The sequence below is a fragment of the Taudactylus pleione genome, unplaced genomic scaffold (assembly GCF_031769625.1).
Source record: "Taudactylus pleione unplaced genomic scaffold, aTauple2 ptg001183l, whole genome shotgun sequence".
Taxonomy (NCBI): Eukaryota; Metazoa; Chordata; class Amphibia; order Anura; family Myobatrachidae; genus Taudactylus; species Taudactylus pleione.
In genome coordinates, this window is record NW_028285584.1 from 485,881 (window position 1) to 513,129 (window position 27,249).

Genomic DNA, 27,249 nt, shown 5'->3' on the forward strand with positions numbered 1-27,249 from the left:
GATCGCTGCTGGGGATCGGCAGAAGCAGAGTCATAATTTTACTGTGATCGTATCTGGTCATGTCAGGGGAGCACAGCATAGGTGGGAATAGCAAACGTATGCAAGATCAGAGCAAGCATTACATCAGCTCTGCATGTTTGAGGGACTTAACATCCCAACAAGGACAATCCTTAACTTGGCTCTCTGCGGTCTTCATCCTGGTCCCACAAATGGCGAATGGATTATTTTTGGCACCAAAACACAAAAATATTCACTCAACGGAATTCAGCCAGCGACAACCAACAGATGTCCCCTAGAGTTACATGTGGGCCTATGGTACCACCTGGAACTGGAGCGGAAACGTGTCAACAGTTTCCACTGCAATCCGTTCTTTTGACCCATCGTCTTAACTAGTTAACCTGCAAATTGTCCCTCCACGGTCGGACCAGATGACAGCATCTGTCAGCAGTTTTATTTAATAACGAATATCAGACATAGAACATGAGTTGAAAGAGAGAGAGGATATATTTACATAGCTGAACACTCATCCCCAGTAATGCACACATCAGATACCGGCGGGGAGAGGGTAGAGGACGCGGATATCAGTGGGGGCATGTTGGAACCACCCTGCCTATGCTCCCAGGGAGGGTAGAAGGAGAAGGGAAATGGGAATTTACAGTCAATTAGAAGTCAGTTATCACCGTAAGTCAGACAAGGAGGAAGAGTAGGAGCTTCCTGCAGTTTGCTGGGTTGGGTGGAGGCAGTCACATGAGGGGTTGGTGACTGATGGCAAATGAATGTAAACCTCAAAGACATGAAGCTTGTTGAAGGTGGGTGGAGCCTCCCCTTTGGTGCAGGGCCCTAGGGGAGGGTAGGAGTCCTGAATATAGGAGAGGGTAGCCAGAGCCTGCAGATTCCTGCGATGTTACCAGTAGGGGCACTTAAATATAAGCAAGCAAACACGATGCCCCCCCTCCCTTCACAGTGCCCACTGGACCTCATCCTTCCTGCCCAAAGTCCTCTGTAAATTTCTTCACTTTCCACAGGTCCTCTGCATTCACTGTGGGTCGGGTGGTAGCCAGAGATCGCAGCATATCAGACTAAGAGAGAAGAGAAGGTGAGAGTGGCTAAGATTGACCACTGGTTCCGCAAGGTAGCTGCAGGTGTATGTTACAATGGGTGTGAAATATGGCTCCTACTCACCATGCAGATTACAGGCTCCAGCAGTTTATCACTGGGAACCTCCATCCAAGTCATCTCAATAGCCCCAGGTTCTCCAGGAGAACATGGCGACAGGAGGTCATCTACTGTAACACCAGGGTTGGTGCGGGAAGGACCTCGTACCTAGCAGAGAAGAACCACCACATCAGTACTCGTCTCACTACCACCGCTATGCACTCTCCTCAACTCTCCACAATTCCGGGTTCTCCGCGACGTTACCTTCTTGAAGTGTGTGGCTGATTGGACCTTGCGTACGGGCTGCATTAGTGCATCCCTCACGATGATACTGATGTCGGCTCCAGAGTAACCATCGGTTTTGTTCGCCAGCTCGCGAATGTTTGCGTCGCTTAGGCTGTGAGGCGTATTACCCAAGTGCAGCCGGAACATCTGGGCTCGGGCTGCCTCCTCTGGTAGTGGGATGTATATCCGCTTCTCAAACCTGCAATTCAGAAGCCAATCTGTATGAAGCATTTATTCATAGTTATTAACTATTATGGCTTCGGAGAGTTGCTAAATAAGTAAGCCGCCCAACCTCTTCTACTTGATCTAATCTACAGATCATGATCGTACTAATAAATATATGCTATTGGTCCTTAATAAGAGCAAAGTAGTGTGTTCGATATGGACAGTAGTCACCAATCTTACCTTCTTCGTATTGCAGAGTCCAGCACCCAAGGTATGTTGGTAGCTCCCAAAACCAAGATCCCATCATTGTTATTTCCGACACCTGAAAAACAAGGGCCGGTCACGACATGATATACGACTAATGTAACGGAATCTTCAGCATATCTGGTCACACTCATTTTATTGGTCAATCCAGCTCGATAAAATGTACAGCAAATCTATATAATAAGCTGGAAAGTGTGGGTGTCTGTCTGTTTGTCCTTTATGTACGGCCAAAGTTTTGGACCTAGCTCCAGCAAATTTGACATGGTGGTGTAGTTTGACCAGGATTAGGTTTCTGCCTAGGTTTGAACTTTGTCATAGCCACACACTGTCACACAATCCCATAAAACCGAGACACTCTTAAATTACACAGATTCTGTGGCTGAGAGGCTGGCTTCATACACACACTGGGCCCGATTCATTAACGATCGCAACTGCGATTACGCTCTCAATCAGCCAATTGTTGCATTGTGCGTATGCATAGCAGTGCGCTAACCGGCAACTGCGATCGGGACTGCGATCGCAGTGACTATGCAGACCCATCGCAGAGTGATTGACAGGACGTGGCGTTTGTGGGTGGTGATGGGGGAGTAGTCGGCATTTAAACGCTGCTACAGGGGCGTGCATAAATAATCCACTGCGATGCCGTACGCAGCTTGGAGTACTCATAGCGTGCAACGAGGTTAGCAATTCCTGAGTAAGGTCAGAGCTGTGAAAGTGTGCGTGAGGCTGCGATGGTACTCGATTGTAATACCGATGGTTTTGCAGTCTTGCTCAACATTACGGATGTGTGCAAAGTAAAGTGGGTGTCCTTAGGTTATGCTGCAACGGCATAGCGATCGCAATGGATTAGCATATCTTGCAGTGAGACTGCGTGCGCAATCGCAGTTGTGATCAGTATTGAATCAGGCCCACTGTCACACTCTGGCAGGCTCATGAGCAGCTCAGCACTTAATACATTTAGACTGTTTGATCCTGGCAAAGCTTAGCATATGGAGATTACAAACAGCAGGGGAGATTGATCTCAGCCACACAGTGCCATTTCGGACGGGCACACATTTCCCCCCCCCGTCCTTCGAACGGACGCAGCTCGGTTCAGTAATGCATGCAGGAGCCGTGAAATCTTCTACTACATTACCATATTACAGCTATTGCAGCTGCTAACATGCATATCCGCTTCTGAATCACCCCCTCTGTTCTGCAGGGATTTCTGAAACTCAAGTGATGTTGGAAGCTATATGGATTCCTATTCTGTAAGTCAGTCTGCTCCTTATATACCCCATTCCAAACGCTATGAGAATACTCTGCCCGCACTGTCATTTACTCCGAATTTGTACAGTTATCCAGGTTATAGGTGAGGATAATGTAAAAACATAAAGGCTGCAGGTGTACTTCAGGGTCCAGTCTGCAACCCGGGCAACGCCAGATATCCCAGCTAGTGTGTAGAAAAATGTCACCGACAAACTAAAGTATAGAAGAATAGAACCTGTGCACCATGGCGACATAAGGGAAGCCTAGGGATGGGTAGGATCTATATAACAGAGGAGCACGCCTTACCCTGCATCTGCACCAGGAACTCGGTCTTGATCCTACGGGCAGCTTCGCTCTCATTTTCATTCCGAGACCCACACAGCGAGTCAACCTCATCAATGAATATGATCGACGGCTTGTGTTGTCTCGCCAGCTCAAATAGGTTTTTCACCAGCCTGTAAAACATCAAGAGTGGGTGACAATGATGTCCACAGCAAATATTGGGGTCCATCTGTATTCCATGCAACACCATCTGCCCACTAACTTCTCACTCTCTCCCAGCCATTTGGACATCAGATCAGAGGAGGACACAGAGAAGAACGTAGAGTTATTGGCTTCGGTCGCTACAGCTTTGGCCAGGTATGACTTTCCTGTTCCCGGAGGTCCAAAGAGTAAGATACCACGCCAGGGGGTGCGCTTTCCTGGGGGGAGAGGAGAGAAGAACACACCAATGTGAATAGATGCACAATAACAGGAGGAATACTCATGAGAGAGGTGTAAAGACAAACTGGGATGTCATGCAATTTTTATGACTTATTAGGTTGTTTTAAAACGGATTAAATTTCAATCTACATCTGACAGGGGAGTAGATGGGAAGAACAGTAATAGACTATCTCTGGCCGTTCTTGTATGACTGACCTTAGAATGCACTTTCATATGTCCATATACGGGTACTGTCAAATCAGAGACATTTAGGAGCGTATTCAATTAGACGCGACGCCAACATCGCTGGTATTCCATGCGAAAAAGTATTGGTCTCCTGTCCCCGCTTATCCCCGTATTCAATTAGAAATTGGCGAAAACGGGACCCGGCGAATTCGGACTTGGCGAAAAGTGCTGTCAGATTTGGGGAAATCAGCCTGACACCCCCTAACAGAAGCACTGACATTGGGGATCACTATAGATACCCCCGAATAGGCCTGCTGAAGGTATTTGGGCCACTTAAATGCTCTCAATAGCTGCTAATTAGCGTCTTTGCAAAAGCGGTGAAGAACGGCATTTAGCAGTTTTCTTTACGTAGTCCCAGCAAATTTGGGGTACATGAAAATGGGTGCTAGCATATTTTAAAGTTGCTAAAGTGAAGTTTTAAAAAAAACTTTAAAAATGCACCTGCCGCAACCACCTGCAAACTTAAAAACACCTGGGGCATACTTGGGGACCTCCCTAGAGTCTATTTTGCTAGATTTTGAATTTGTCCCCCAACTTTGGACTTTTTCACCCCCAAAATGAAAGTACGTTTTTGGGGTGATCTAAAGTATTTTTTTAAACTTTTTTTGACGCAGTTTACCTTTGGGGGACTGTTCCAAGGGTGCAGGGGGGTTTTCCGAAGTTTGCACCCCAAAACCCAAATTCTGCACTTTTTTACGACACCTATTCATTATTCATAGCCGGAACTTTTTGGCCGGTTCCATTCGACTGAGGGCCTGATTCAGAGCCGCTCGTTCGCTCTGAGCGATGTTCGCACAACTGCGCATGCGTATGGGTCGTAATGCGCATGCACCAACCAGTCATTGCGGTCGGAAATCGTGCACCCGCAAAACAGTGAGGGCCTGCTAATTTGAGTGACAGAATGAGGCGCTTGTGGGTGGTAACAGGGGAAGGTGCTTGAAAACGGGGAGTGGAGATCCGAAAGCAGGCGTGCCAAACGGTCAAAACGGGCGTTTAATGGGTGTGCATAATTAACAAAGCAGTGTCATCTACCACGCCACTTGGTTGTCTTTTAGCCTGAACTGCTCGCAGTGATTGCGGGAAGTAAAACCTACCACAAGCACTGCGAGCAGTTCAGACGCCTTTCGATGTACTCGATTAATCTAATAAATAGCGGCGATGACATATGATGCGTACGGCCAACGGGCGTCTTTACAAAATAGCGAGGGCATGTTTCGTTCGCTCGCTCAGACAGAGGCGTCAACAGACCGCAAAGAGCGAGCGCTCTATTTAAATAGCCGGCCCCTTTTTCTGAACGACCGTTCGCAAATAGCGTCCGGCTCTGAATCAGGCCCTGAGTTTCCGCACCGGTGCAAAGTGTCCGGAATTGAATACGGAGGAAACTTTTCGCATGGCGAAATGACACTCGCGATACTTTATCGCCGAAAACGGCTTTTCGCACCTAATTGTGGCCCTTAGCTGTGGTCAGGATTAGTACATTCATTTACATGGAATCCCTGTGCAATATTTTTCTTAATAAGAAGATCTGCAATCATTGTTATTTTTGCAGCTTTGTGGGTAGTCCTCCGCCGTTAGCCCTGGAATTGCCAGCAGGCATCACACAGTGCTGCGGTCTCTGATGCGTATAGCAGTCAGTTTGATTCTTCTGACCCAAATAGGGAATGTGGCATCTTATCATCAAATGGAGTTTTGACGAAGCAAACCAATGCCGCCCCCCCCAGGTAGAAGTCTCTTCACTGGGGCACCTTACAAAATGGACAGAAAGAGGAGTTGGCATGTGCAGAGACCAACGATAGCTAGGGAGATGGAGCCATTGGTTAAAACTCAGCTGTCAGCAGGAAATGAGCGCTGGCTACAGACTGGAACTTACTCACACCATCCAATCGGATTTCACTTTCAGTGCACAGGCCCTGATGAGAACTGAACCTTACCCAGTAGCATCACCTCTCCAGCACCTGGGCTTCAAATACGGTGAGAGAATGTTACACAAGAGGAAATAGGGGGCATTCTGTATTGTTAGGGAATACGGACCTGTGAACAGGTGGGGGAATTTAATGGGCAAAATCACAGCCTCTTTCAAAGCTTCCTTTGCTCCTTCCAGCCCAGCCACATCATTCCACCGGACATTTGGCTTCTCCATTACGATGGCACCTGCAACAATTCACAAAGGTTAATAGTGAATGGAGGAAGAACAAAGTCACAATCTGTACGATAATAATCAGGGTAAACGGGGACTGGAGTGCTTTAGTGTAATACACAATACTGATGCACCTCAGTAACCCAAGTGTCTCCCGTCACACACAGATCCTCCTCTTTTACTCTCACATCATTTGCCAACTGTTCGTCCTGTCTTTTATCATACACAGATTCACCTTTCCATCTGTTTTACACTCACTACATCACCCGATTGTTCATCATGTCTCTTCTTACACCCAGATGCAGAATCACCAGTTCATACTGTTTCCACTTACCACTCCCATTCATCTGTACAAACACTATAGGTGTGACACGTGTTAGAGTGCCTGGTGGAATCTAGCATCAAGTCCCTGTTTCACTTGATAACTAGCTTAGTCAATAAAACAAGAGATATTGTAAGAACTTACCTTTGTTATCTCTGTTTCTACGAAGTCCATAGGGTCCACAGGGTTGACCTTGGGGTATAGGTTGGGAACCAAATCCTGGCACCACGCAGTTAAAACTTTTAGCTCCCAGGACGCACTTGGGTCCACTCTCCCTATAACCCCACCCCCCAAGCACCTCAGTTTGTAAGTAGCCAAAGGCCGGAGGAGGAGAGAAAAAGAGAGAGAAAACTGGAACACTCAATAACCATACTCACAGAAATGGGAGACGGAAAACCGGTGACCAGCCACACAGCCCATATGAAGCCAGGTGCGTCAGGGCGGGCGCCCTGTGGACCCTATGGACTTCGTAGAAACAGAGATAACAAAGGTAAATTCTTACCATATCTCTTGTTTTCTACTTCAGGGTCCATAGGGGGTCTACAGGGTTGACCTTGTGGACGTCCCAAAGCAGTTAAACCAAGGGTGGGGGACGCTCCTGTGCTGAGAGGAGAATCCGCCGCCAAAAAGGAAGCATCCTGAGAGGTAAAGGAAACCAATGCCTAGAACCTTAAAAAAGGTGTGGACCGAAGACCACGTGGCCACCTAGTAAGGCAAAACAGCCAAGGCGCCACAGCGAGCCGCCCACGAGAAAAAACAAGCCTCATCAACAGAAAGGCCTACCCATGGGTAGGCCCCTGAAGAAGACATACGAGGCCATCCAGCCAACATTTGGCTATAGGCCGGCCATCCTTTCCTGTTAAAACCAGAAATCTCAGACCACCAATAAGGAGTCCGATTTCCGTAAGGAACTTGAACGGATCACATAAATCCACAGAGGTCGGCCCACAGTCAAAGAGGCCACACCAGCCGAGAGGACTGGGGACTGAACGGCCGTACCATAAGTTCCAGAATAATATGGAACCTAAAAATCACTAAGAAGAAACACAGGGCGAGAGCAACTCACACCCTGACATGATGCCCTCCAGAAGAGGGAGCCACATGAGAACGCTCCAAATTCCGACACTCACCTGGTCGACAGAAACACCGTGAGAGAAAGAGAGAGAGCCAAAGCAATAGACCATGTAATGGCTATCACAACCAGTGGTTCCATTGAGTGTCCCCGGAGGGAACGAAGAACCAGTACTAACTCCCAAGGAGTCCCTAGGGAGGACAAATGGAGGCATAATCCAGAAAACACTCCAAAGGATGAACTGGATACCAGAGCGGAGCAATTCCATATCTTAATCATACTGACAGTGTAGAGATCCGCACTGTCAGGAAGGCCAGGCCGAGGGTGAAACCCAAGCCAGTCGGAAGGAATGGCAATAACTGGAAATCCTGGACACCGGAGGATCGTATCAACAGGTATAATACCATAAGAATTATGGCTGCCACAGTTTGTGGTAGGTCCCAGCAAAAGCTGATCCATGTGCTCTAATCATTCCAACGATGACAAAGCCAGGGAAGCCGTAAGACCACTGTAGGGACGCAGTCAAAGACAAACGACCCAGGTCCAAGGCAAACCCCAGGTCCCTGAGACAACAGGTCTGGGCAGTGAAGCATCAGGAATGGAGTATCGATGGAGAGACTCCGAAAATCCAAGTACCCCTGACATCTGGGGCAATCAGGAGCCACCAGCAGGAAAGCATCTCCGCCTCAATTGAAACACTTCCCTCGAGGAAGAATGGAGACCGGAGAACACAGGTACGCAAATTGGAAGGACCACTTCACCGACAAAGAGTCACTGAAGGTTGCTTCAGAATCCCCAGAGTTGGACTGTAACACCATAATGTGATAGAGTCAGAAAGCCATGAGGGTCACCTCAGAAGGGCCCCCCCTGCTCACCAGGAGATGAAACCGCTCTTGGGGAAGAGACTAGTCCCCGGGATGCACGTCGTGACGGCTGAGGACTCCCGCTTCCCAATGGAGAGCACCTGAAATGAACGCTGTCGAGATGGTCGGGAGGAGACCCTCGGACAATGTCCAAATGTATGACATACCTGACAGTGCCACCCAACGAACAGTATTGCTAAAAAGGAAGCCACTGTTCTGACCCTGTCGGACTGAACTTTTTCAGGTTCACCGGGAAACAAGAGCTATGCCCGAGTGAAGGCCCAAGACAGGCTAAAGTTCCAACAAGTTAATTGACAGGGTGGAATCGACAGACATCCAACTGCACTGAAATGGATGCGAACCAGACACTGTCCTTAGCAAAAAATACCCTGGACAAGATGGCCATAGTCACCCGAAAAGGGACCGACTTGCCTCCGAGGAGAGCATCATCGTTTTAACAGTGATCAGACAGAAAAAACTTGTTCCATCTGGAGATAAACCAATTATGGAAAGGCCTGGAATGGAACTAAGCCCATTCCACCCTTCCAAAGGCAGACACTGAATAGTGGACCATGCATCCCAGAGTGTAAAGACATATGTCGACTGCGCAGACATCCATGTACTCCTAATGGAAGAGTGGAGAAGCCGTCTTATGCCAGAAGAATTCTCAGATTCTGGGAATCCAGCAGGGCTCCTAGGTGAAGAATACCCAGAGAGGGATGCAGGGAGGAGTTTTTCCCCATTGATTAAACGTCTGCACCCTGAAGAAGCCACAGTCAACCTGACCCGGCTGTAAAGTACCCCGGTGATCCTGCTAAGAGCAGGAGGCCATCCAGGTACAGGAGCATTAGGATATACTGAACAGAAAAACTGTCAGAAAATCCAAAACGCTGGTAAACCCCTGTGGGGCTGAGAACAGTCCCAACAGGCAGAGCCCGAAAAATTGTAAGTGCTGTGATACAGCAAACCTCAGTCCATGCTGAGGCAAGGTCTCCGTAAGTACCCGTAGGCACGCGACCTGTATATCCAGTGATACCATAAAGTCCCCAGGTTCCAAACATAGTATGATGGAGCATAGGGATTGCCTCCTGAGCCCAGGTAGCTTTAGGAACTGGTTCAGGGAATTGAGACAGAATAGGCCAAAGAGGACCATTCAGCCACCGCACCAGAAATAAAGCAGAACAACCAGTCCCTCGCTTAGAACGTGGGGATGACCCATTAGCTCCGCTTACCGCAACAACTGTATAGCTTTCTGGATTTGTAAGGCCCTGTTCGGGTCCGAAAAAGGGCCTGCGTACCATCACATGGAAATAGGCCGCCTGAGCAAGGAGAGGGCGTACCCTCCTACCCACGTAGCCGCGGCAACTTGACACTAGTACCGGGCGAACTGAGAAAATCGCCATCTCCCAGCGGTAGGCCTGTCTCGTCAGGCTGAAGATATATCCGTAGGTTCAGCAACAGGATCGGCTGGCAGTCCAGGCCTGCTCGGTACTGGATATGTCGGCTCTTGTAAAGGCCGACAGTCTATGAAGAAACAGACCTTTAGGCTGACCCAGAGGACAAAAAAAACTTAATCTTAGTCTGAGGCCCTGTAGTGGGCATAGCTGAAGGCGGTAAATTTGTACTGCCACTGTCAAGGTCAGGACCCAACAAGATCTACCCTATAGATGGTATCTGCACCTCTGCATTCCCAGAGCGCAGCCATAGGGTATTACGGAGGATACAGTCGCAGCCGGAACTCTGAAAGTTAGGAGACTGGTATCCAATATAGGCATTTCCACCTATGACAACTGCATATATTACATGAGCGACCAAAAACATTTGAACCCCAGACGTGTTGGAGGGGAAAAAACATTACAAATGCATCACCTCAGTATGCAACAGTATTAACCAACCATGCTATAGCCATGGTAGAATGGGTAACAACCCCTGAAAGCAAGTATACTGATTTCAGGCAGAGTTACCACCTACGGATCGGAAGAATCCGACCACGCAGGAATGGGATGCGTAGTAACGTTTGTAATCAGACGAGTAACACGCCCATCCACCCCAGGAGGGGCTCGTGAAGACCTCCAGGGAATTTGGGACATGAGGCCAAACACTGTTGTAATATCTCATATCTGGCAACAGCCAGAGTCCCGCCATGCGTTCCACCCGCTAGTCAGCAACAGGGAACCAGAAGGCACGTAATACTGAGGGTGTATGATACAGGTGCAGGTCAACATTCACTAAGGGGAAGAGTGCAAGAAACTGCAAGATACCCTGAGATGAAAAGGGCAGTATGGTGAAGTAACCCCCAGATGAGGTACAACAATAGGGCCCGCCCGGCGACCCGCAATTGAGAGGATCCCGAGAAAACAAACCGCCCAAGGGGGTCGTGAAAGGGGCCGGTACCCGATGACACCACATACAGAACCCTTTAAGAGTTAAATCCTCCGCACTAACACCTGCAGCACATGGCTTGCAGGATAGTAAAAAACAAGAGATATGGTAAGAACTTACCTTTGTTATCTCTGTTTCTACGAAGTCCATAGGGTCCACAGGGTTGACCTTGGGGATATAGCTGGATCAGGATCCATGGGCACCACACAGTTAAGCTTTTAGCTCCCAGGATGCACTTGGGTCCTCTATACCCCGCCCCCGAGCCACAGGCACCTCAGTTGGTAAGCAGCCTAGGCCGGAGGAGAATATGGAACAGAGAGAAGGAAGACTGGAACACACAAGAAACCATACTCACAGAAATGGGAGACGGAAAACCGGTGACCAGCCACACAGCCCATTTGAAGCCAGGTGCGTCAGGGCGGGCGCCCTGTGGACCCTATGGACTTCGTAGAAACAGAGATAACAAAGGTAAGTTCTTACCATATCTCTTGTTTTCTACTTCAGGGTCCATAGGGGGTCCACAGGGTTGACCTTGGGGATGTCCCAAAGCAGTTCAACTAAGGGCGGGGACGCTCCTGTGCTGAAAGGAGCACCCGGCGCCCAAAGGATGCATCCTGAGAGGCGAAGGTGTCAAACGCATAGAACCTCAAAAACGTTTGAATTGAAGACAAAGTGGCCGCCTTACACAGCTGAACAGCAGAAGCGCCACGTCTAGCAGCCCAAGAGGGACCCACAGAACGAGTGGAATGAGCCTTAACAGAGGCTGGCACAGGTAAACCCTCCTGTGCATAAGCCTCACAAATAACGGAACGAAGCCAACGGGCTAACGTTTGCTTGTTGGCAGGCCAACCCCTCTTGTGAAAACCAAAGAGGATAAACAAGGAATCAGACTTCCTAACCAAAGCCGTCCGGTCTACATAAATTCTAAGTGCCCGGACCACATCTAAGGAAGTCTCACCAGCTGAAAGATCAGGGGACTGAAAAGCTGGCACAACAAGTTCCTGATTAATGTGGAACTTCGAGACCACTTTGGGCAAAAACTCAGGACGTGTGCGGAGCACCGCTCTGTCCCGGTGAAAAATCAGGAAAGGAGGGCGACAGGAAAGCGCCCCCAATTCAGACACCCTCCTGGCTGAAGCAATTGCCAGGAGAAAAACAGTCTTAAATGTCAGCCACTTGAGCTCCACCGACTCAAGAGGCTCAAACAGAGGACCCTGCAGGACCCGTAGCACCACTGCCAAGTCCCAAGGAGCCACAGGAGGCACAAAGGGAGGCTGGATCCTGAGAACACCTTTGAAAAAGGTGTGAACGTCTGGCAGTATTGCAATCCACCGTTGAAACCACACGGACAAGGCGGACACATGAACCTTCAGAGATGCAAGGCATAAGCCGAGGTCCAATCCTGACTGAAGAAATTCCAAGATCCTAGAAACTTGGAACACCTGAGGATCATAATGTCTAGACTCACACCACTGAAAGTAAGTGTGCCACACTCTGTGATAAATCCGTGCTGAAGCAGGCTTGCGTGCCCTGAGCATGGTTCCAATAACCGAACTGGAGAAGCCCCGAGACCTCAAGACGGCTGTCTCAAGAGCCACGCCGTCAAAGACAGCCGACCAAGATCCGGGTAAAGGCAGGGCCCCTGAGACAACAGGTCCCGACGCTGAGGAAGAAGGTACGGCGAGTCGATAGAGAGGCTCCTGAGATCGGAGTACCAAGGCCGTCTGGGCCACGCCGGAGCCACCAGCACGAGCGTGCCGCCGTCCTGCTTGAATTTCCGCAGAACCCGAGGAAGTAGGGATATCGGAGGAAACAGATACGCCAGGTGAAAAGACCATTTCACCGACAGCGCATCCACCAGACTTGCGCCTGCGTCTCTTGTCCTTGACCGGTAAACGGGCAACTTGTGATTGTGACGGGAGGCCATCAAGTCCAGCTCCGGCAGTCCCCATCTGTCCACGAGTAGCTGAAACACCTCTGGGTGAAGCGACCATTCCCCGGGATGCACGTCGTGACGGCTGAGGAAGTCCGCTTCCCAATTGAGGACTCCGGGGATGAAGACCGCCGAGATCGCTGGAATGTGACCTTCCGCCCACGTCAGGATGTGAGACACCTCCGACATCGCTGCCCGACTGCGAGTTCCGCCTTGGTGGTTGATATACGCCACCGTGGTGGCGTTGTCGGACTGCACCTGTACCGCCCTTCCGTGAAGAGCGGGGCCGTACGACTGCAGGGCCCCGTATACTGCTCGCAGTTCCAGGATGTTGATGGGAAGAAGTGCTTCCTCCGCAGACCAACGACCCTGGGGAGACAATGAGCCGGTCACTGCCCCCCAACCCTGGAGACTGGCATCCGTCGTGAGCAGGACCCAGTCCGGGATCCAAAAGGGGCGCCCCTCGACGAGATGAGCTGTCTGAAGCCACCAAGCCAAAGATTTCCGAACGTCCGGAGACAACACCAGCACCTGAGAGCGGATCCGGTGAGGTAACCCGTTCCATTCCGATAGAATCAACCCCTGCAGGGGCCGGGAATGGAACTGGGCAAATTCCACCATGTCGAATGTCGACACCATGGACCCCAGAACTCTCATAGCCGAATGGACCGACAGGCGGCAACTGCTCAGGCAACTGCGTATCCGCAGCTGTAGGGAGGCGACCTTCTCCGGAGTCAGGAAGATCCTTTGCTGACGCGAATCCAGCAGGGCTCCCAAATGAACCATCCGCTGTGATGGAATCAGGGAGGACTTTTTCCAATTTATCAACCACCCGTGTGCTTGCAGGCAAGCGATCGTCAGGTGGAGATGTTGAAGCAGTACCTCCGGGGAGCTCGCCAGCAACAGGAGGTCGTCCAGATACGGCAGCAGCCGTACATTCTGGCTCCGAAGATGTGCGGCCATGACCGCCATAATCTTCGTGAACACCCTCGGTGCCGTGGAGAGACCAAAGGGTAGCGCCCGGAACTGATAGTGGTGTTGAAGGATAGCGAACCTCAGATACCGCTGGTGCGAAGATGCTATCGGAACATGGAGGTAGGCGTCCTGGATGTCCAGGGACACCATGTAATCCCCCGGTTCCATCGCCAGAATGATAGAACGTAACGTTTCCATCCTGAACTTGGGAACTCTGAGGAATTTGTTCAGAGACTTCAAGTTGAGGATAGGGCGATGAGAACCATTGGGTTTCTGCACCAGAAACAGAGACGAATAATACCCCGTCCCTCGTTGTGATTGAGGAACTGGAACAATGACCCCTGCTTTCAGCAAGGACTCTATAGCCTCCTGAACCTGTAACGCCTTGGTCTTGTCCTGAGAAGGACTCGTAAAGAAAAACTGGTGGGGTGGTCTGTGCCGAAAAGACAGGGCGTACCCCTGGGAGACCACTTCTCGAACCCAGGCATCCGTGGTGGTATTGTGCCAGCACTGGGCAAATAGAAGAAGTCGGCCTCCCACTCTGAGGTCCCCCAGAGGGAGGCCCGTCCCATCAGGCCGCAGGTTTATCTTCCTGCTTGGAAGAAGGGCGCCGAGCACTCCAGGCTTGCTTCTTGGGTTTAGAGGCAGTCTTACTCGCAGACTGTCTCTGGAAGGACTGACCTTTCGCCTTACCCTGAACCCGAAAGGAACGAAAAGCCGAACTCCGAACCTTAGCAGGCAGTGCCGCCGAAGGGAGGAAGGCCGACTTGGATTTAGCCAGGGTATCCACTATTTTGTCCAAGTCCGGACCAAATAGTAATTCCCCATTGAAAGGTAAAGCCTCCAGACCTTTCTTTGATTCAGAGTCCGCTCTCCAGGACCGCAACCATAAGGATCGGCGGGCAGACACCGCTGCAGCCGATACCCGCGAGGTCAGCAGACTAGCATCTAAAGAAGCTTCTCCGATGTAAGAAGCAGCGTCCCTCATTTGTCCCAACAACGCCCGCTGGACATCCGGAGCGTCGTCCGGGAAGGTATCTTCCAATGCATTGGCCCACCCCTCAATGGCCTTGGCCACCCAGGAGATGGCCATGGACGGTCGGGCCACCGCCCCGGAGAGGGAGTAAATAGACTTTAAGCAAGTCTCAACTTTCCTGTCCGTGGGATCCTTCAGCGAGGATATCAACGGTAATGGTAAGGTAGCGCCCCGAGTTGAACGGGTGACATGGGAATCCACCGCCGGTGGAGTTTCCCATTTTTTACAATGTGCCTCAGGGAAGGGATAATTAGAAGCCAACCACTTCTGAGGAAGGAATCTCTTACTGGGCGCCTGCCAAGCTACCGCCATATGATCCGGCAACTGATCCGACAGGGGAAACACCGCAGAAGCCACCTTAGTTTTTTTGAAACTAGGAAACTTCGACTCAGGAACCGGTGCCTCATCCTCTATAAGAAGAATAGCTCGCACCGCCCTAACTAGTGCTCGCACATTAATGGACGACTTGGTATCCATTTCCTGGACCGAGGCGTCCGAGTCAGTGTCATCAGGGACCTCCCCATCATCTGAGGAACCCTCTGAGTCCGATACCTGAGCAGCCCGTGTCATGAGTGGGCGTTTTGAAATCCTAGAAGGCATGTCAGTCTGCAACATTGACTGAAAAGCCGAGGAAGCGGCCGCCAAATTTTGCAGGGAGTTGGAGAGCACATCCACCCAGGGTGGAGGAGTCGCCATAGGGGCCTGAAAAGGTACCACAGGCTGCTGCGGCACAGGGGAAGCCTGTATTTACATAGGCAACCCCGCATAGGGACCCACTAACTGAGACCCAGGAGGACTCCGCAATAACTGCGGGACACCCGGGGAATGAGGGATGGTCGGCTGGGGCAACGCCCTAGTAGGGAGAGCAGTCGGGACCGACAGACGGTCCGCAATAGACACCAGCACTTGAGAAAACATCGCCCACGGTGGTTCCTGCGTCAGAGAAGGTCTGGATGGGCCAGGAGCCACCTGGCATCGACTACACAGGCCATCCTGTGACAAATCCTCCCTATCCACTCCTGCAGAACAGCGTCCGCAGGAGGCCAACACCGGAGCCACTGAGCGCTCAACCTCCTCGTCTGACATGACAGAATATATTATATAGTCAAAAAAATATATCTGGCAACAGGGCAGAAGTAAACGCACTCACCGGTGTGCTGAACAACAGCCCACAATATGGCACTGTGTAGCACACAACTGTATGTGACGGACCTCACAAATACGTGATCTATATAAGTGAGGTCAGTAGAAACGCCCCTCCCCCACACACCTATAGGGCTTGTAGGAGAAGGAAAGGGACAGGTATAAGCTGACAGTAAGCGGAAAATAAGCACAGACAGGCAGCACTAGCAAAAGTCACATACCATGCAGGAAGATATACTCACTGCACCTTTCCACTACAATCAACCTCCCAGATTCAGTGTCTGGGAGGGCTATAGTGCTGTGTACACTGTCCTTAAATCGGGGGAGAGGTACACAGGGGGACCGGTCCGCGTGCTCCCTGAGATCTGCGCTGCCACATAGAAAATGGCCCCCAGAGACCACAGAGGAGGAGTGGCCGAAGAGTTTGCAGCTCAGCGACGCCAGACTGCGTGCTGAAAGGCGCGCTGAGCTGAGGGGAGGAGCAGCTGACAGGGAAGGCTTCCTCCCCTGGCTGGCCATAACCCCAGGGATGCTGGCTTCCCGCATGCCTGTTAACCCTGGTGGTCTAGTGGTCCCACGGGTTATGGGGGGCCCGCCGCCACTGCCAGCAGCCTCCGGTCTGTCCCCAGGACCGGAGGCTAAAGGACTGCATTTTAAGGCATTCCGCGCGCCGCCGCTAGCCAGCGACGCGCGGCTTACCTGAATCCCCGGCGACTCCGGCAGCAGTCCTGGGAGTTTGACAGAGTCCGGCTAGCACGGACTCTGTCCTCCCGCCGCGATCCCCAGATAAGTACTGGCGTCGCAGCGCCAGTCGGGGATCAGAGCTGCAGCGTGGGCGTCTGAATAGACAGCCCTTCGCTGCCGTCTGTAGTAAAAAGAAAGATTAAATAAACAAAATCTATGTTAAACTAAAAAAGCTTCTGGGGGCTGCTCCTGCAGCCCCCCCTGCGCGGTGACCGACTCCGGCCGGGAACCAACTTACACTGAGGTGCCTGTGGCTCGGGGGCGGGGTATAGAGGAGGACCCAAGTGCATCCTGGGAGCTAAAAGCTTAACTGTGTGGTGCCCATGGATCCTGATCCAGCTATATCCCCAAGGTCAACCCTGTGGACCCCCTATGGACCCTGAAGTAGAAATGGGTGCAGTATAACGCTCTATCTCCTGGTCAGACATATCTGACCAAGCCTTGCGATCAAGCAGCGCTATACTGGTCCTGACTGATACTAAAAATTAGCTGCAGGGACCCATTTTCAGAGTATGCAACACACAGTTCCACTCAAAATATGGCAACGTGCAGCACGCAACAGTATGTGACAAACCTCACAAATATTATTAAGTATATAAATGTGAGGTCTCAGAACCACCCCAAGCACAGCTGTATTAGGGCAGATAAAGAAAAGGGATAGATATACACTGACAGGTGAGAGAATAAAGTACAGACAGTCAGCACTAGCATAAGTCACATACAATGCAAATATATACATATACATGTCATATAATATACTGCACTTTTACACTGCATGCAACTTACCCAGATTCAGTGTCTGGGAAGGCTACAGCGCTGTGTACACTGACCTGATGGTGAGGTACGCAGGGGGACTGGACCAACTGCCATCTCCGGAGAATTCTGCTGCACCACAAAGAAATGGCCGCTGGAGACCTCAGAAGAAGCGTGGCCCGCGGAGGAAGCAGCTCAGCGACGCCAGACTATAATACTGAAAGGCGTGCTGAGCTGAGGGGAGGAGCCGCTGTAACAGGGAAGGCTGCCTCCCCTGGCCGGCTATTAACCCCCCGGGACGCCGGCTCCCTGCACCGAACACTAAGTCCCTGGTGGTCTAGTGGACACGCGGGGTATGGGGGGGCCCGCCGCCACTGCTGGCGCCTCCGGTCTGTCTCCAGAGACCGGAGGCACAGGACTGCATTTCAAATGCGCGGATCACCGCAAGCGGTGACCCGCGCCTTACCTGCTCCCCGTGGATCCGGCAGCAGTCCTGGGCACCCGCAGAGTCCGGCTAGTACAGACTCGGGGGTCCCGCTGAGATCCCCAGATCTGTACTGGCGTCTCAGCGCCAGCGGGGTGACGGAGCGGCAGCTTAGACGTCCTATGGACAGTCCGACGCTGCCGCTCTGAAGAATCCAAAGTAAAAAATAAAAAACTTTGTCCTTTAGAAAAAATAAAGCTTAGGGGTTACTAATCAGCTCCCCACTGCACTAACCGGTGACCCGACTCCGGCCGGGCACCAACTTAAACTGAGGTGCTTCTGGCTTGGGGGTGGGGGTATAGGGAGAGTGGACCCAAGTGCATCTTGGGAGCTAAAAGCTTTAACTGCGTGGTGCCCGGATTTGGTTCCCAACCTATACCCCAAGGTCAACCCTGTGGACCCCCTATTGACCCTGAAGTAGAAATAGACTTTATCTCAGTCATCTACTTTGACTGTAGTTGACAAGAGCTGTATTTCTTACAATAGCACCTGATTCTACAGTTTAATATAATGTGATGGTACCAGCTAACCCATGACATCAATCAATCGTGTCACAGCCTCTCACATTCGCTACAAGTCACACCCATAGCCACCTTGCCTCTGCACCTGAATCCCTCCCCCCCATCCAGTCTCCTGTCCCACTCCCAGAAACCTCTACACCCTAACCAGCCTCCTGTCCCACTCAGAAACCTCTACACCCTAACCAGCCTCCTGTCCCACTCAGAAACCTCTACACCCTAACACATACCCCCAATCCAGCTTATTGTCCAACTCACATAAACCTCTACACCCCATCACACCCCCTATCCAGACTCCTGTCCCACTCAGAGAAACATCTACACCCCATCACCCCCCCCAAATCAACTTACTGTCCCACTCATAGAAACCTCTACATGCCAACACACCCCATCCAGCCTCCTGTCCCACTCACAGAAACTTCTACATGCCATCACACCCCATCCAGCCTCCTGTCCCACTCACAGAAACTTCTACATGCCACCACACCCCATCCAGCCTCCTGTCCCACTCACAGAAACTTCTACATGCCATCACACCCCATCCAGCCTCCTGTCCCACTCACAGAAACTTCTACATGCCATCACACCCCATCCAGTCTCCTGTCCCACTCACAGAAAACTTTACATCCCATCACACTTCCATCTAGTCCCTGTCCCATTCAGAGAAACCTCTACACCCCATCACCCTCCCCCCATCCACCCTACTGTCCCACTCACAGAAATCTCTACTTCCTTCACACCCCCATCCACCCTGTCCCACTCACAGACATCTCTACATGCCATCACACCTCCCATCCAGTCTCCTGTCCCACTCACAGGAACCTCTACACACCATCACAGCTCCCATCCAGTCTCTGTCCCACTCACAGGGACCTCTACATCCAATCATACCCCCATACAGTCTCCTGTTCCACTAAGAAAAACTGCTACACCCCATCGAACATACCCATCAGTTGTTCCTGTAGCTTCTTTTTTTCTGGATTTTCCCCTTCGCTATCACTGTCACTTCTGTGGAGATAGAAAATAATGTTACAATGACTGTCCGACAGGTTCTGCACACAGCACAGCACAGCACAGCACAGCACAGATAGACCTTCTGAAACCAGAAATTGTTGAGAAATAAATAATAATACTAATTCTGTAAAGAGCATGGCTACAAACCTTCAACATGAAATAGTAAATCAAGGACAAAATATCTAGATTTTGAATCTTGTCAACATTTGTCTGATTACATATAGACATTGTATTAATTAGATTGATGATAATATCCATCAATATGTAAATCTTCAATTTCTTTTTAATCATCAAGGTTTGTTTTAAATATACACTAGCACATAAGGGTTTAGGTCAGAAAAGCACTTTTATACATAAGCATCGGTAATGGAGGAAATAAAACTGCAGTATTGGACTTGGGTGACCGATTCTCTTTGAACAACAACTGGAAACGGGTATTGCTGAATTAGCCCCAAAACGGCTGCCTTGGCTTCTCTGATGTAAAGGCTGATTAGGGACCCATGGGAGTGTTGTATAAGAATCTATATTAAAAGAGTTAAAACTTAACAAGTCACCTGTAAGAGGGGGTCCCCTCATACCCCCATGCAGTATGCAGAGAAGAACATCTCACCCCTTCTCATTCTGTGACTCCTTCACAGGTTTTTTGCTTTGCTTGTCCTTTGTTTTTAGATAATCCTTAAGTTTCTCCGCTCGATCCAGATACTGCATGCACTTGGCTCGGATGCTCTCCTTGGCCTTGTCACTATGAGCTTCATCTGTTGTCATAAAACAAGGAACTACTTAGGTGCATGTTTCCTTTCCCCACCCAATTCTCATTCACATCAACAGCAAGCACCACATTACATAGGTTATAATGTCTATGCCTGCAGTCCATGGCACCCAGCCTGGCACCCTGTGTATGCCTGCATCCCCTCACACTCAGCCTGGCACCCTGTGCATGCCTGCATCTCCTCACACCCAGCCTTGCACCCTGTGTATGCCTGTATCCCCTCACACCCAGCCTGGCACCATGTGTATGCCTGCATCTCCTCACACCCAGCCTGGCACCCTGTGTATGCCTGCATCTCCTCACACCCAGCCTGGCACCATGTGTATGCCTGCATCCCCTCACACTCAACCTGGCACCATGTGTATGCCTGCATCTCCTCACACCCAGCCTGGCACCCTGTGTATGCCTGCATCTCCTCACACCCAGCCTGGCACCCTGTGTATGCCTACAACTCATCACACCCAGCCTGGCACCATGTGTATGGCTGCATCTCCTCACACCCAGTGTATGCCTGCATCTCCTCACACCCAGCCTGGCACCCTGTGTATGCCTACATCTTCTCACACCCAGCCTGGCACCATGTGTATGCCTGCATCTCCTCACACCCAGCCTGGCACCCTGTGTATGCCTGCATCTCCTCGCACCTAAACTAAAATGTGTATGCCTGCACCTCTTTGCAACCAGCATGGCACCATTAGTGTTCATTCTAGTACCCTGCATGTAATCAGTGAGAAGGGCATATTTTAATGTTGAAGGGCAGCATTTTAGACATGATCACTATAGCTACTGTAGCAATACAACACGTATAACATTTTGCCCTTTAAAATTAAAATATGCCCTGCTCACTGATTACGTGCAGGGTGATGGAGTTAGTGTAGCCGAATATACCTTTTCTCTTGACCTGACAAACTATGGAACCCTTCGTGAGATCTCACCCAACATAGCGCCTTATGTGTATTTGTATCACGTCACCCAGTACAGCCTTTATCTAATTTTGCCAACGGACTTACACTTAATGGCATGCAGGAAATACTCCACAGCATGCTGGTATAACCTCAGAGCCTCTTCATAATTCTTATTTTTGTCCTCCTCTGTGGCTTTGGTCACCAGATCGATGGCTTTCTGCAACAAAGAATAAATATTCTGTGGGTCTATGTGTTCTTTTCAGGGGACCAGAGAGGGAAGGGTGCCGGGGACAGAGGCAGGGGACCAGAGAGGGAAGGGTGCCGGGGACGGAGGCAGGAGACCAGAGAGGGAAGGGTGCCGGGGACGGAGGCAGGGGACCAGAGAGGGAAGGGTGCCGGAGACGGAGGCAGGGGACCAGAGAGGGAAGGGTGCCGGGGACGGAGGCAGGGGACCAGAGAGGGAAGGATCCCGGGGGCAGAGGCAGGGGACCAGAGAGGGAAGGATCCCGGGGGCAGAGGCAGGGGACGAGAGAGGAAAGGATCCCGGGGGCAGAGGCAGGGGACGAGAGAGGAAAGGATCCCGGGGGCAGAGGCAGGGGACGAGAGAGGGAAGGGTGCCGGGGACAGAGGCAGGGGACCAGAGAGGGAAGGGTGCCAGGTACGGAGGCAGGGGACCAGAGAGGGAAGGGTGCCGGGGACGGAGGCAGGAGACCAGAGAGGGAAGGGTGCCGGGGACAGAGGCAGGGGACCAGAGAGGGAAGGGTGCCGGAGACAGAGGCAGGGGACCAGAGAGGGAAGGGTGCCGGGGACAGAGGCAGGGGACCAGAGAGGGAAGGATCCCGGGGGCAGAGGCAGGGGACGAGAGAGGGAAGGATCCCGGGGACAGAGGCAGGAGACCAGAGAGGGAAGGATACCGGGGACAGAGGCAGGAGACCAGAGAGGGAAGGATACCGGGGACAGAGGCAGGAGACCAGAGAGGGAAGGATACCGGGGACAGAGGCAGGAGACCAGAGAGGGAAGGATACTGGGGACAGAGGCAGGGGACCAGAGAGGGAAGGATTCCGGAGGCAGAGGCACGGGGAGAGACAGGGAAGGGTACCGGGGGCAGAGGCTGGCGACCAGAGAGGGAAGGGTGCCGGGGACAGAGGCAGGAGACCAGAGAGGGAAGGGTGGCGGGAACAGAGGCAGTGGACCAGAGAGGGAAGAATGCTGGGGGCAGAGGAATAGGGAGAGGAGGGGCTGGGGACAAGGGAAGGGGAGCAGATAGGGAAAAGGCCAGGGACTGAGGCATGGAGGTAAGGGGGACAAGGGCAAAGACAATAATTAAAGAGGACGGAATAAAGGCAAGGGACCAGGGGCTGGGGACCAGAGAGAGAGAAAAGGGACCAGGGGCTGGGGACCAGAGAGAGAGAAAAGGGACCAGGGGCTGGGGACCAGAGAGAGAGAAAAGGGACCAGGGGCTGGGGACCAGAGAGAGAGAAAAGGGACCAGGGGCTGGGGACCAGAGAGAGAGAAAAGGGACCAGGGGCTGGGGACCAGAGAGAGAGAAAAGGGACCAGGGGCTGGGGACCAGAGAGAGAGAAAAGGGACCAGGGGCTGGGGACCAGAGAGAGAGAAAAGGGACCAGGGGCTGGGGACCAGAGAGAGAGAAAAGGGACCAGGGGCTGGGGACCAGAGAGAGAGAAAAGGGACCAGGGGCTGGGGACCAGAGAGAGAGAAAAGGGACCAGGGGCTGGGGACCAGAGAGAGAGAAAAGGGACCAGGGGCTGGGGACCAGAGAGAGAGAAAAGGGACCAGGGGCTGGGGACCAGAGAGAGAGAAGGGAGAAGGGACCAGGGGCCAGAGAGAGAGAAGGGAGAAGGGACCAGGGGCTGGGGACCAGAGAGAGAGACGGGAGAAGGGACCAGGGGCTGGGGACCAGAGAGAGAGAAGGGAGAAAGGACCAGGGGCTGGGGACCAGAGAGAGAGAAGGGACCAGGGGCTGGGGACCAGAGAGAGAAAAGGGACACGGGGCTGGGGACCAGAGAGAGAAAAGGGACACGGGGCTGGGGACCATAGAGAAAAGGGACCAGGAACAGAGAAAGAGAGCAGAAAAGTAAGAGCAGGAACAGCGTAAAAACAGAGATTTCCTCCTCCATTTACAAGGTAGATGCCCCATTTAGTATGATGCACGTGTACTGCAGGGTACCTTACACTATACTGAGTTTTAAAGTTCCATTATGAACAGACGTTATTAAGCAAAAGGCACGTTTTTCTCGATTGGATCTGTACATATTTGGCTTACATAGGTCAGAGTACACTAGTATGTGCCTCCAGTAATTACAGAGTGTGGCTGTAATGTTCAGGAGACATTTGCCATCACAGTACCAGGAACAAACAATAGTAGACAAATGACTCAATACACCTCCAAAGGATTACACAATAATAAATTCTAATTGATCCATCTCAAAACTCAAATCCAGTGCCCATTATTAGCAGTGAGGCCATTCCTAAACAACAGAAACCACCCAGGCAAATACAGGTTACCGATACCTCTTTCACATCGCTATTGGCGGGTCACACCCGGGATTTGTACACGCGTCGATCCCGGGTGCGACCTGCCTGAGACCCCTTTCAGACTGGTGGCCCGACCCAGCAGTAATGCCAAGTCGATGACGTCACCGCCATCGCTGTTGAGCCGGCGTTTGGAGATGATCTCATCCCCAAGCGCCAGCTTGGGTATGAGATCCCCTTAATTAGCCCATCGAGCACTTTGTCCACTTTTGTTGGTTAATAAATTGGTGGTAACAAATGCCCAGTTATATGTAGAACATTTTTTTTTCTTGTTAGGAGGCCTTTAGACACCCGAACAATGCGCTCACTAGATAAGCTGCCAAATAAAGTCAATCCCAAATCATATAATCAGAGGTTTCAACCTGTGAAGAATCGAGCTGTTTTCCAGCTTAGCGTTGTGCTAACAGCCTCGTGGCCAGCACTTTAGTCGGAGAGTGCCGGCTACCGCAACTATACACCCAGCTTAAACCACGGTAACCGGCATTCTCCGTCTTAAGTGGTTCTAGTCGGACTTAACAGTGCGGTTATTCGAAAAGCTCCGGGAGCTCCTTCCTGATGCTATTCAACATCGCGCAGAATTGAATCAGTGATTCTCATCTGGGAATATTCAAAGTGCTGAAAAAAAAAGTAAATATTCACTATAGACAGATTATATATATATATATATATTTTGGCTATTTGGGGCTGCCCCTTTTGCTTTTTTTTTTTTAGTTGCAGGTAGGAAGGTGCACTATTATAACAATCTCAATAATACTTTAATATAGATTAAAAAGAAACACAGAACTTTTCTATTCCTATATGTGAATACCACTGGCTAAAACAGGTTTATCATCTCATATACGGCAGAAGAAAGCTCTACGATCTACAGTCACCAGGCCAGGAAGGGGCTCTGAAGATCTAGATCAAGATGGGAACCTACTAGTATCTATATATAGCAAAATTGGCAATCTGCAGTATATCCTTAGGCACTGCCAATAGCAGGCAGTCTCTCCAGCCTATAATTACACCTGTACTGTCATATTAGCACATGTGACTCCTACTCACAAGCAGTACCTGAGTCACCGGTTGTATTTACTGGCACAAAGCCACAGGATCACATGACGTACACCTTTATCTGGATGTTTGGGTGAAACTCAATCACTATGAGGTGAATAGATTCAACTCAACAGGAAGCGATCAGATGAAACTGACTTATTAGGACAAACAGTAAAATGTCTGAGCACTAAATGTTTATTCATGTTTAACAAGAGATCAGCACAACATAGTGGAAGGGCCAACCTATAATCCTTTTTTGGCAGATATATTACAAGTGTTTTCTGGAAACTTTAATGTCTGTGAGGGAGATGTATCAAACTTCCTAAAGAGGACAATTGGAGAACTTGCCTTAGTAACCAGTCAGCTTCTAAGTATCATTAATATAGAACAGTCTATAATATGACAGCTGGAAGTTGATTGGTTGCTATGAGTAATACATCCACTTGTCCTATTTAAGAAAGTTTGATACATCTCCCCCTATGTCACAGTTTAGGTGTCCTAGTTCAAGACACAGGACTTGATTCTGAGCCGCTCGCAAGCGCCTGCTCGCTCGTTCGCAGCCAATGGTAAGCGACCACGCTTGCGTACGCTTCGTTCTGCACGTGCACGAACTACTCGGTGCGATCGGAATCCGCTCGCTCACCTAGCAAAGATAGCCCAGTGTAATGAGTGACAGGAGAGGCCGTTTGAGGGTGGTAACAGGGGCAGGACACTAATAACGGGGGAGTGGAGGTGCATACGTAGGCGTGCCTGAATGTAGCAACGCCGTTTCAGAGGCGTGCATAATTATCAGGCAGCATCATAGTACATGTCACATGCCTGTTTTTTACACTGAAGTCCTCGCATAGCTTGTGGTAAGGTAAGGCAACCACAAGCGCTGCGATCGCTTCCGATGGTCCTCGATGTACCAATGTTTTAATACACTTACTGGAGATGACGTGCGCTAGTGGGCGTCAATAGACACAAAGTGATCGCTCACCAACACAAAGTGAGCGTGCTTATGCCTTTCCGAGCTAGCTCCTGCCATGCCGTCACTTAGGCGAATTTGCATACGCTGGGTGCGAGTGATCGCATCTAATGAACGGCTCTGAATGAGCTCCACAGTCCCCTCCCCACTCTGCACTAACTGTATGCTGTATTATTCCATGGACACACAGTCAGCCTCTTCCAGACAAACCCCTCACCTTTGTAATGGTTGTGTATAGTTCCCCTTTAGTAGATATACCTGGAAGTGACGAGGAGTGAGGGCGGAAGTGCGGTTCCATGCCCTTAAAGGTCACCAAAAGAAGCAATCTGTACCCTCGCCACATTTCCCACTCTATGTCCATGTGGATAGTAACAGATGACGTCAGGGTGCATCTACTGAAGGGAATCTATGCGCAACCCCTTTTTTTATTTATAATCACTCTACCCTTTTTCCAACCACAGGCTTTCTAGGTTCCCTGAACCTTAGGGTGGGTACACACCTAAACGACTGGCAATCGTGCCGATGTTCGGGGCAATTTGCCTTCACCAGGACACAGCATGATTGCCGGTACACACTTAAAATATTTAATGAACGACGGAACGATCACTGTAACGTCCTTCATTAACATGTACAGCCTGACCTGAGATATCGTGTGATTGGCCGTGCAACACGGGCAATCACATGATATCGCATGCGACCGTGGGAGCGCACAAATCAGGCCAATAACGTTCAGGTGTGTACCCAGCTCTCCCTGTTCTTAAACCAAGCACAGGTTCCCCCCTTGCACCCTTCTGCCAGCTATAGGCCCTCTGAATGCTATAGGCCCCCCCTCCACCTCTGACAACTCTAGGACCCCCTCCTTACATTTTATGACCCCCAATCCTGTTTCTCTCCCATGAGTAATACTTCTAAATCGGTTGTTGTCCCTCTCCCCACATCCCCCTGCCAACTATACAGACACCTGACCCTCTACCAGTTCTACCCCCCCCCCACCCATCTACCTGCATAACCACGCCCACCCTACAACGCAAGACCCCCCCTCTTTGCATTTTGTGACCCTCCCAAACTTGTGTTTCTCCCCCAGGGATGATCTATCTGCATTGGTTGTTGCCCCTCTCCCCACAAACTTGTTCCCACCTCCCCTTCTGCTCAGTACACAGACCCCATATCCTCTGCCTCCCGGGTAACCTGTTTCTCGCATCCCCACCATCATTGCTGAATCCTGCCCTCACCCCACACATATACCTCCCCCACTCCCTCCCAGCACTGTGTGAGAGTGATACCCGGCACTCGCGGCCTCTGCCCTCCCCCTTCGCCGGCTCTCCTCGCTACCTGCAGGGTTGACGTTGTCATCTCATCTCCCGGTCCCGGTGTCTCAAGGGTTTCTGCGGATCCCGGGGCCTGTCACTCAGCCGGAACCGGAAGTGACGACTGGCTGAACCCATCTAAGGAAAGCGGAAGCGGCTGCCGGAGTCAGGTGACACCCGAGCGTGTGACTGCGGTGGGTGGTCACCATGGCGACCGTGACGCTACCACAGCGGGAACTACACTTCCATCCCATGATCAGGCTGCTGCAGAT

General features: G+C 51.0%; 1 protein-coding gene across 1 annotated transcript; it reads right to left on the reverse strand.

Annotated features, from left to right (window-relative positions):
- Window positions 1-481: 481 nt before the first annotated feature.
- VPS4A (vacuolar protein sorting 4 homolog A) lies at window positions 482-27,124 on the reverse strand. Its single transcript, XM_088462276.1, has 11 exons — window positions 27,003-27,124; window positions 21,221-21,332; window positions 20,052-20,196; window positions 19,374-19,435; window positions 6,097-6,216; window positions 3,662-3,818; window positions 3,424-3,572; window positions 1,846-1,927; window positions 1,420-1,639; window positions 1,183-1,323; window positions 482-1,079 (listed from the first exon to the last, which is right to left on the reverse strand). The coding sequence occupies exons 1-11, from the start codon at window positions 27,021-27,023 to the stop codon at window positions 978-980; spliced, it is 1,311 nt and encodes a 436-aa protein (XP_088318402.1). The 5' UTR covers window positions 27,024-27,124; the 3' UTR covers window positions 482-977.
- Window positions 27,125-27,249: the final 125 nt, after the last annotated feature.